This window comes from Nelumbo nucifera, chromosome 1 (assembly GCF_055504915.1).
Source record: "Nelumbo nucifera cultivar China Antique chromosome 1, China Antique-T2T, whole genome shotgun sequence".
NCBI classification, from domain to species: domain Eukaryota; kingdom Viridiplantae; phylum Streptophyta; class Magnoliopsida; order Proteales; family Nelumbonaceae; genus Nelumbo; species Nelumbo nucifera.
Window position 1 is genome coordinate 92,741,142 of NC_142649.1, and position 11,818 is coordinate 92,752,959.

Consider the following 11,818-nt stretch of genomic DNA (forward strand, 5'->3'; position numbering starts at 1 on the left):
GTTACTAGAAAAGCAACCAACATTATTCAAAACACATTGTATGACTGTAAAGTAGAATGCTTCTCTACCTGAGAAGAGAGCTCATTTTCCATTTAGTGGGTCTTCTCTAGTCTGCACTCTTAAGTCTTAACCATCGGAGTTACTGTATTATGTATGGTTCAAAGTGTTATATATTTACTTTACAGGTGAGGGGCTGAAATCATAAAACATAGTCTTCCATGGTTCATCTATCCTAAATTGGACCCTTCAGCTTGAATATTGTTGGCTAGCACTTTCGGCTCTTTGCCTCTTTTTGGTTGGGCTTGAATTTGAGTAATTTCAGATTTTTCAAAATTCATTAAGCTCATCTGAAATCCAACATACTAAATTGGACCTTTACACTGCCTTTGGTTTGACAGGAAATAGAAGAAAAGGGAATCATAAAATACTTTTCCCCAACAACTTTGTGTTTCTCTCTTATGTTCTATATCAAACCAAACATAGACTTAGGTTGAACACCAAAGCTGGTCATCTTGGATCTTTAGGTTAGCTAGGAATAACACCTAAACCAAGATGGGAAAACATTGTGGAGAATTTACCTTCACCTATTGGTGTTTTCCCCACCTTTACTAAGTTGATTATCAAAGGCTAATCTGACTATCCCCAAAGAAGCCCAACCAAATATTGCACTAATTATTAAAGCCAATTTATTTCTTCAATGCTTTGAGCTGGTTGGTCCTTGTTTGGATCCTCATAATTTTTCTCATATTCAACTAGTTCATTTCTTAAGTTCTTTAAGCTCAGTCTGGAAGGAGTACAAATGCAAATTTGTAGAGTGCAAATACATACAAAATAATACAAAATACAAGGTTTTACACTCTACAAATTTGCATTTGTGCTCCTTCCAAACTGAGTCTTAGAAATCAATGATGCTTTTTTATCTTCAGAATGGTGATCCTCTTCAAGGTGGATAAGACAGATGATGAACCATAACATGTTAAAATTATGATGATGTTGAAAAAGAAACAAATAGTCATGGACTGAAAGATGTCTTTGTTGGGTTAGCAACTAAAATTTGAGTAAAGAGCTACTTGCAATCTGTTGAGCCACATGTGGTTGAGTATGAAGTACTGAACCCCCATTATTCTCTGTTAAGCATATTGTAGAAGATCAATTTGCTGGTAGAATCAATTATGGATTCAAATATACATATCTTAAGGGTAATAACTGCAATGTGTTCTACAAAAGAATTCACACTAATGGTATTCTAGATATTTCTAGGATCATCAGGATCCTCAAATGGATATTCTCCAACCAACATGACATAAAGTGTCACACCATAGGACCAAACATCCACAATTTGCAATTGAAAAAATGCCAAAAAATCCATGAATGTTATAGATAAACAACCTAGATCAATGATATACAATCCATAACATGCATCTCTTTGATCGTTGAAATCATCTTTGAGTTTTGTCATGGAAAACTCATTCCTGAGGCTGTAATAAAAGATAGTTGTAAAAGAATGGATTGCACCTGGTCTCTACAATCCATAATATCCAAGTGTCAAGCTTCCATGCCATTTCATCACCATCTTCATATAAGCCCTACCCCAACTATATAGGGTTGGCTACAAAAATCCTGTTTCATAATCTTCCAGGCCATTTAAAATATTAAAATCCATACTACAATCTGAAATGCTTTTTGATATCATGTCTTTATTGAAAAAAATAAAGTTATGAATTTTTTGGTTATGTGAATATTGAACACATGGTCATAAAATCTGAAATGCTCCCCGACCCCCAATAAAAGAAAAGAAAAGAAAAGAAAAGGTCTCTCTAACTGGTTTGCAAAAATATCAGTGAAATGACAATGGATGAGATGGTTTTGATGAAATGTAATTGCACTTTTGGACCATCACCCCAGTATTGTTCATATTTAAATGGTCAGAACTAGTATCCTCTGTACCATGCACCAACATAAAGAAATATCAAAATCCTAGCAAACTTCCTCTTTTTCTTTCACTTGTTAAAGGGAAAGTTAAATACCTTGCCATCATATTCCTTTCTTGATAGAACTTTTGGAGCAATGTATGTCGGTGCTCTTATTGTTGATTTCGGTTGTGAGTGCAGTAAAGCTAATTGCAATGTATGGAGAGAAGAGAAGAAAAAGTTGAATAGTCAAAGTTCTTATTCATGATACCGAACACAAATCCAGAACTCGAAAATTACAAACCTTAGAATAACCGAAGTCACATATTTTAAGATGTGGTGTAAAACAAACCGAAATATAGGAGGAGGATGGGAAGAAGGATGGTCGACGACCATTTTACCTCGCCGGAGATGTGATTGGTGGCAATGGCGGCAACGACAAGTGGAGGCTGAAGGACAGGAGTTCCTTACACAGCAACTTTCATTGATTAGGGGTTGGAACGAAGGTTTTTTTTTTGTCCCCAAAAAAAAACCTCAAAAACCGGAATGGGAATTGCATTCCGTGGGGGGGAGTCGGGAATCACCATTCCCCCGTATAGAGGAATCCCATTCCGCCTGGACCCATTCCAGTCAACCAAACACTGGGAATTCTGATTTCAGGCTCCTATTTCCTCGAATCAAACACACCCTAAATTTTAAATATTCAAATCAAAGTTCAAAATTTTGATATGGTATATAAGCATATTGATAGTCCTTGGAAACTCCAAATAAAAAATATTTCGGAATTTGACCACTTTCAGGGGGATAGTGATGCCTAGAACGACCCCTTTAAAACAAAATTGGAAAAAAACTAAAAAAAATATTATTAAGTATTGAAATTTGACCCATATTGTTCATATTGGATGTGTCCATACTTTAAATTATGTTTCAAACTGAAAAAGAAAATAAGAAAAAGTATCGTGTGTATGTGCGATACTTTGAACTAAATGATTGGACCAACCATCTATATATTTGGTTTGAAGGACAAGGCAGCTGGGAAAAGGAAAGGAAAGATAAAAAACCTATACAAAGTTTATAAAAATTTCCATGCAATTTCCTTCAATCAAACATAGCCTAAGACTACCTCTCCCTACGTCCCTTGTACACCCAATCACAAATACCGATCTTTTCCTTTTAATGAATAGAGGAATTATATTGCAGTAATCTTTTCCTTTTTTTTTTATTCTTTAGTGGTATTCACTTAGACTATGTTTGGTTTTGCTAATACATGAATTTTAATCCATTTAAAGTTAAAATTTTTAGTTTTAACCAATTTAGAATATGAATTTTGAGCTCATTAAAAAATAATTCTAATGATTTTCACAAATCTAAGCTTAAAAATAGGAGTATAATCAAGCAGCCGAACTTTGTCATGTTTTGAATGTATGTATATTAATTAACCCTAGCTCACAAATTTTTCAGCCCAACTTTTATTGGTGTAACTTGAGTTCGAATAACCAATTCAATCTACCTTAAGGTTGTATTTGGAAAAAATGCAAATATGTAAATCGTAAAATGGTTAACTTAAATTATAAAATTGAATTAGTTTTGCATTGACAAATTTATCTTTTTATTAAACAGATTTTTAACTATAATGAATGCAAACACGAATTCTAATAAAATATATGTTTTTCTTTATCAAAAGCCAATACAAATTTATTTCTTTTTTATTGATATATTTTTACATCTTATTATTAATATAAACATACATTGATCTATCATTTATCAATACAAAAATATAATGTTACCAAACACAAATAAAAATGAACCAGAGTTCAAATTTATCTTAAACCAGAATTTACACTACATTTTGCATCGTTTTCAAACGCATCCTAATGTTAAAACTCAAATCGAACCTAAGGAAATTCTAGCCCAGATTTTGATTACAGTCATTCTTAAAGTAGAATTAAGAAATTATCATAACTAATCTTCTTATAACAGCTGTAATGCCAGAAGAATTCTCTTTTTTTCCTTTTAATAAATTTTTGCTTTACAGCCTAATTTCTCTATCTCTTGTTTGATTGATAAAATCTGTGAACCGTTCGACTTTGAATAATCTCAATAAAAAGATAAATAGATAGACACAGAGCGTGGTTGGTGACCGTAGCCACATGACTTTTTTGGTTGTTTGAATGATATTTCCACCACCTGGCCTTTACTTTCAAAATCTGTGTGCCTACCAACCCAGAGTCCCAGACCCAAATAATGGGAGAGAGACAGACAGCCAGACCCAGAACAAACACATGGAGATGTGGCGAAAATCAAAGCCTTAGTTAATGAGCAGCAACTGATCACGGAGATGAAAGATGATGTGCGGTATAGATTTCTATCACTTTATGCCAGCAGCCTCAGAAGCCTCCCACCTTCGATTCAATTCAGAAATATCATTACTTTTAAATCCCAAGACACTTTTGTCTTTTTGCCTATAAATGAGCTCCCTCTCTCCTGTGTCTGGCACAATCTCAAACCATGGCTAGAGCTTCAACCGGTTCTTCCTCTTCTGCTCTGGTCTCTAAACTTCTGATATCGTCTCTACTGTTGGGTTGCTATTGTTTGGTGTCTGAGGCACAGACCACTCCTCCCTTGGTGAAGGGACTGTCATGGACCTTCTACAAAACTAGCTGCCCCAAGCTGGAGAACATTATCAGGAACAGACTCAAGAAGGTCTTCAAGAAAGACATCGGCCAAGCTGCAGGCTTGCTTCGTCTTCACTTCCATGACTGTTTTGTTCAGGTAAATACGCTGAATTGCTGATTTGAAAAGCTGTTTTGTGTCTTCATGTGAACCCAAATCAATGCTCGATCGTTTTTAATTTGCTGGCTCATTTCTTTTCCCTTTCTGGTTGCTCCATCCATATCACATGCGGATGCGGTTAGGGGGTACTATACTAACCTGCGCAGGTGGAGCTTTCGATCTTTCCAAAGGGGACCCAGATGGGGAGATTGCTGAATCTACTTACATATTTTACTATTTTAGTAGAATCCATAGTTTCATTCCCTTTTACTTCTCATTCATTCATTGCATGCTAACGTGCGCCGCTGATTTCTTCTTTTTTCTTGGCGCTTCATGCTTCAAAGGAATTTGGTTGGTGGTTCAGTACTGATCTTATACTCTGCTTCTTTAGTTTCTACAGAGGGAAAAAACAAACTCTGTTTCTTTAGTTGATAACTTGATATTAATTCCAAGTTGAAAAAAGACCAAGGATTTTATGATCAGAAAAACTCAAAAAAGTGTTGGTCCCATTTTGGTACTGTATTAAACCTGGATGAAACTAGCAAAGGTATTATCTTTAGAAAAGCTAAAGAGTCATCTTGAGGGGTATGCGTAGTGCGCACCACTGGCCTTCATTATTATGGCATATTCATTCATTCGTTCTTCTACTACTATATAACGTAGGGATGTGATGGGTCGGTTTTGCTGGATGGATCAGCCAGTGGCCCTAGCGAGAAGGACGCGCCACCCAACTTGAGCCTACGCGCTGAGGCATTCCGTATCATCAACGACCTCCGTGCCCGCGTCCACAAGGAGTGCGGACGCGTCGTCTCCTGTGCCGATATTACTGCCATTGCTGCTCGTGACTCCGTTTTCCTCGTACCCTCTCTCTCTCTTTCTCTCTCTCTCTCCGCGCGCTTTTCTCTTCAATCTCTGATCTGGGGTTTCTTTTAAATGCTGTGAATTGCAGTCTGGAGGTCCCAATTACAGAGTTCCACTGGGAAGGCGTGATGGGCTCAGCTTTGCCACCAGGGAGGCTACTCTAGCTAACCTTCCAGCTCCATCTAGCAACACCAGCGCCCTTCTGACCTCATTAGCCACCAAGAACCTTGATGCCACCGATGTCGTGGCTCTTTCCGGCGGCCACACCATCGGCATTGGCCACTGCACCTCCTTCACCTCTCGCCTCTACCCTTCTCAGGACTCCACCATGAACAAGTACTTCGCCAGTCAACTCAAGCTCACTTGCCCCACGGCGACGACCGACAACACCACCAACTTGGACATCCGGACACCTAACGTGTTCGATAACAAGTACTATGTCGATCTCATGAACCGGCAAGGGCTATTCACGTCGGACCAGGATCTGTACACCGACAAGAGGACCCGGCCGATTGTTACCAGCTTTGCGGTGAACCAGACGCTGTTCTTTGAGAAGTTTGTGTACTCTATGCTTAAGATGGGTCAGTTGAGTGTTTTGACGGGGACTCAAGGCGAGATCCGTGCAAACTGCTCGGCTCCCAACTCTGCTACCACATACCTGTCATCCATCGCCGACGAGGAAGAAGGGACAAGCGCAGCGTTCTAAGGATGTTGATGTTGTATAATGTGAGCAAAGTGCATAGAAGTGTTGTGTTGCGTTGTGTGTGGTTTGTGTATGAATGAATGAATGGTTACTCCTCTCTTTATGTTTCACTTTAAGCACTGTTGGTAACGGTGTTTTAAACCAGGTAACTCGGAAACGAGTCGTAATTCAACTAGTTTAAGCAACAGCAAGTAACATATGAAGAGCGTTTTGAATTTGGGATGAACAACACCAGGGCTGGGTATGGCCTACGGTGGGCCTCCGTTGACTTAATTTTGGGCATACTTAGGACTTAGCCCAACTCCTTTAGTCATGCCCACTCTAAGCACTGAATGAGTGAGCCCAATACCATCCCAACTATTCGTACAGCCATGAAACTTTTAGGCTATGTTTGGTTTAAAGGAAAAAGTAGGGAAAGGAATTTGTAAAGGTTTCCTTACCTGATATTCATATTTTCAACTCTAGTACTATTGGATTTGACACATAAATAGAGGCACGTGTATATATTTCTTGATAGAGCCCATCCCATGCAGCCCATTTACAACACAAAGCGAGTCCCAACACATAATCCAGGGTTGTCCAGTTCAGTAAAAGTTCAAGGGAAGAAGTGAAATGGGTTAAAGATTGTCTGAAGATATTCGAGATCATGGTTGTCTGGACTGATGGTCGGATCGGAAAAACCGGAAACCGGTCAGGTGACTGGTTCCATTTTATTCCAGAATAGTTATTTTGTCAAAAATTGTTGATTTGGTCAGTAAATTATTGATTTAGGCAGTCGAATCATTCAAATCGTTTAAATCATTTAATGGTTTTAGTCATTTTTTATTTTTTAAATTTTTTAATTATTGTCAGAACAGACCATCGTTCAATTTGAACAGTTGGACCATTTGACCCAAGAATCAGATCCCTGACCGGTTCGTTATCCGGTTCGATTTTAGAAACTTTGTTGGAGATCAAAATTAGTTAATGGTTAAGAAAACAAGACATGCAAGGTTCAGTGACTTCAGTCGTTCCGAGCTTAGAGGCAAGGGTCATAGATTCTCCCTCTTTGCCTGGTATAAACAAGGCCCAAAAGACCCATTTCAAGTTAAGGCCACTGTTTAACCCTTGGAGAATTACACTTTGTGTATTTAGGAATCCAGGATTGCAAAGGATCTCATCGAATTTGGATAGGTATATGTTAGATACGATCCAATAAGAATGGAAAATTCAAATTCAATTTGTTTATATATCCAGATATCTGATTTGAATCAATGAATCTGATTCAATTCAAAGCTCAATAAATCCATATAAAATTAGCATAAATCTCAATACAATTTAAGCCTGTTACCAAATACTAAAAAAAATTAAAAAGAAATGGGTATTTTATATATGTATGTATATACAAATTACATCGGATCAGATCCTAGTGGATTGGATCAAGCAACACCCCAATCGAATTAAATCCAACCCATTTGCAGCCCTGTAGTCTTTTGGACCATGGAGACTCCAAACTCTCGTAGAAATAGATTATAAAAATCAGAGTTTTGAAAAAAAGGAATAATGCTTCTTTTATCATCTCCACCCATATGATAGTAAGATAGTTGAGGCATGTATTTCCATTTGGGCATCCATATGCTGATCATTCCAATCATATGTGTGTATGCATACTTTTATATATATTAATTAGAAAAGGAGCATCAAAACATTGTATATTATTTCTAGGGCCTTGGTTAGGGTTTGGGTTGATTTGATTAAAATCTTGACAAAATCCTATCCCTAACCCGTCCATGTTGCACCCCTACAACTGGCTACTTTTAGGCTAAAGCCAACCCTCCTTGATCCATATATTGTTTTTGTAAAGCATATGAACTTATGCATTATGTGTTGATTTAATAATATTTGAACCTCATGTGAAGGATATTTGATAGCTTATGTGTCTTCTATACGTTTCAATTAAATAGTTGGAAAATTTGATGTTTATTCATGTTATTTTACTTATTTATGGTTTAAATTTAATAGAAAATTAGATGCGGGTTCTAGACCCAATCTGCCCTACCCTCAGATGTGGGAAAAATAACATGGGGGAGGGTTTTGCATTTTCATATGTGAAGAGAAGTTGGATTCTGAAAATCTAACCCATTGAGGATTTTGAAAAAATGTATCAATTGGGAGGTTTGGAGAAGTGGGGAGGATCTAGAATTTACAGGGCCCTCCCTAACTCGCCCCGTTGCCATCCCCACCTCTGACTTATAAGTCTTACTCTACCTACTAGCACAGACTCCAGATCTCCTGCCCACGAGAACTCTACCCATGTCTACCCACAACACACTACCCCTGTGAATTGAGAACATCTCCCCAGCATAATTTCATGTAGGAGGATGAGATATTTTCCATGTGTGGCTGTGATATTGTGTGGGTAAACATGGGCAAAATTTGTATGGACAGGAGATCTGGACTCACTAGCACATTGCCCGGCCCAGCTCATGGGAAATGAGCTTCAACTAAAATCTAGTATTCTAACATATTTAATGATTACAGAGTAAGGATGTTTTTTCAACTACTGGTGTAACTCTTCTAGCCTAAAAGATTTTCCCTTCCTCTTATCACAAGGTACCAATTAGCAAAGATTTGTTGGTTTCCATTTATAAATATTGAAGGCTTTGCGATGGGGAATGATAATTAATTTATAAGTGGGTCTGTGTGATTTGCTGGTCCAATTAATTTGTAATTGGACCCGATTAGATGTAGAGCTGTCAAAGGATCAGATAGAACTGAACCGAACGAAACTGATTATATTGATATTGGATCTGACTATCTGAGTATTGCGTCCAGATTAAAATGGGTCAGGACTGTTGTTTTGCTGTTCTGTATTCGAATCAATTAATCCGAACTGATTATCTCATGGGTTTGGTTTCTACCAGGTAAATTTCAAAGACGTACAGTATGTAAGATGATTCCAGTTAAAAAATATTTATCTTATCAACAGGTAAACTGGTTCACTATTTACTGTCTTTTTCTATTAAGGTCAATTTATCAAAATGAAGTTTCAAATTGTTATATTAGAGGTAATTATAGATGTCAAGTATAATCAGATATAATTGGGCCATAGCTAATTAGCCCAATTAATAGTTTGATTTCGAATCTGGTTTTATAGAATCGATAGGGTCTGGTCTATATATATGTCTTAGCAGGGACCCGTGTAATAATACACTTAAGGAAAAATGAAATAATGGAAATTATAATTATTATAAGGAAGAAATGCAATGATATATATGGAAAGAGAGAGAGAAATAAAAAAAATTCCACGGATCTTAAGAAAAGAAAATCTAACCCACTAGAAGTATTCCGTGATTTCTCACATTCATAACTTCCTGAGAATGTAATCCTACCAGGCTTCCAATGTTACAGAAAAGTGCTAGATTAATGAATTCTAAGCAGACATAGCATCCAAAGTTAAATAACAATCTATGCCCATCTTCGAATTGAAACGATGAGCCAATGCTTACAAGTCATCAATAACACGAGATGGTTGTAACTTGTAAGTTTCGTTTTCAGTTCATACCACTCAAAGTAAGTTGGTTAATATCGCTTTTTAAGTCATCTTTGGGAGAGCTTAAAAATAACTGTTTATTCAAAATAAGTGTTTATTTGGGTCATTAAACACTTACTGGTATTTGGAAAATAATCCCAAAATAAGTGCTTATTTTATAAATAAGGGCTTATTTTTTAAACTCAAATTTCTAGCTTTTTTTAAGTGCTTATACAATAAACACTTATTCAAAATTTTTCTTCCAAAATTATCCCTAATTGAATTTTAAAATACCATTTATAAAATTATCCCTAATTGAATTTTATAAAAGTACTTTTATGAAAGCACTTTTACAAAATCACTTTAATAAAAGTACTTTTACGCAAGCACTTTTACAAAGGTACTTTTATAAAAGTAGTTTTGTAAAATTGCTTTCAAAAAAGTACTTTCATAAGGGTACTTTCTTAAAAATGTTTTCATAAAAGTACTTTATAAAAATGCTTTCATAAAAGTACTTTCATGAAAGTGTTTTTATAAAAGTAATTTAATAAAAGTGCTTTCAAAGTGTATATTTTGAAAATTTGAAAAAAAATTAAGGACAAAATAGTCACAAATGCTTGTTTAAGAGCTTATTAGAGAAATAGACTACCAAAAGCCCAATATAAAATAAATAAGCACTTGAAAAAGTTGGGTGCCAAATGCAAATAAATGCTTATTTGAATAAGCACTTGTTTTTAAGAACTTATTCAATAAGCACATATTTTTAACTTAAGCACTCCCAAACATGGCCTTAGAATGCTTCATTCATCGGTAAGAGATGGCCTTAAAGAATCCCTGACGTGCTAGGCATTTTGGGTTATCATTTTATCATTCTATTATTATGATGCATATTCTATATTCTTATCCTATAATCGTAATCCTTATAATGTAACCATTTACATCCATAAACACAACTTTATGGGTCCCAGTCACCTAAGAACCCACACATTCCTTTAGGCTGTGTTCGGTTGCAATGCAAATAAATTTGCACTGATGCAAAATCATGGCAGTGCAAATGATTTGAGTGTAAATTCTAACCTATTTTTATTTCAAATTTTATCTTATTTTGTTTTGTTGCAGTACAAATGAAGTAAATTAAAACATGAAGCAAAATAAAGTAAAATCCAAAACAAAATTTAACAAGAATTTGCATTTTTTACATTTGCACTCCCTTGCATTTGTACTAATGCAAATAAATTTGCACTGGAACCAACAAATGTGCATGTGCTTTTGCATGTATCAATTTTAGATGGTGATGATGATAATGATGATAATGATGATGATGATGATGATGATGATAATGTGCACAAATTGTTCTAATTTTCCTATGAGTTGCATCAGGTTGACATTAAGGCTTTTAACAACTCTCATGATCATGGATTATGATTTGTCCTTTTTCTTGTTAGATAGAATAAAATGGTGAAAAAAAATTTATGTAGCAAACCCCATATAGTTGGGACAAGGCTCTAATGATGATGACAATTTTTATTTAATATAATGAATATATAATACTAGAGATGTGCCAAAATGTTTTCTACAAAATATGTCAAAAAGAAATGATAACAGAAAATCATATAACCAATAAACTAGCATCATAAAAATTGAAACTGATCAGGTGGGCTTTCATCAAAATTTGTGAGGGTTTTGATTGGTCAAAGTCTTTCCACTGTCATGTCTTTTTGGCATCATAGATTTTTCCTACAAAATTAAGCTTTTTTCTATAACTCTTTTGTATTTTTATCCTTTTTTTTATTATTTATTTATGTCATGGGTTGACCCGTTTGATCATAATGGTTGAATTGTTTACCTGCCACCTAGACTAAACAATAGTTTCATTTTTGTTTTAGTTTTGAAAAGCATGGGAATTATATTATTAAAATTATTAGATATAGATATAATTAATAGAATTTACTAATGACAAAAAAAAAACATTATGATGGTGCGCGATCTGGTCACTCCTAGCTGGCAATGGCTGAGCTCCAAGCTGGCGACGGATGAGACACCTATGAGGAAGAAGATGAA

General features: G+C 35.7%; 1 protein-coding gene across 1 annotated transcript; it reads left to right on the forward strand.

Annotated features, from left to right (window-relative positions):
* Positions 1-4,181: 4,181 nt before the first annotated feature.
* LOC104605488 (peroxidase 12-like) lies at positions 4,182-6,356 on the forward strand. Its single transcript, XM_010270267.3, has 3 exons — positions 4,182-4,682; positions 5,346-5,540; positions 5,632-6,356. The coding sequence occupies exons 1-3, from the start codon at positions 4,419-4,421 to the stop codon at positions 6,247-6,249; spliced, it is 1,077 nt and encodes a 358-aa protein (XP_010268569.1). The 5' UTR covers positions 4,182-4,418; the 3' UTR covers positions 6,250-6,356.
* Positions 6,357-11,818: the final 5,462 nt, after the last annotated feature.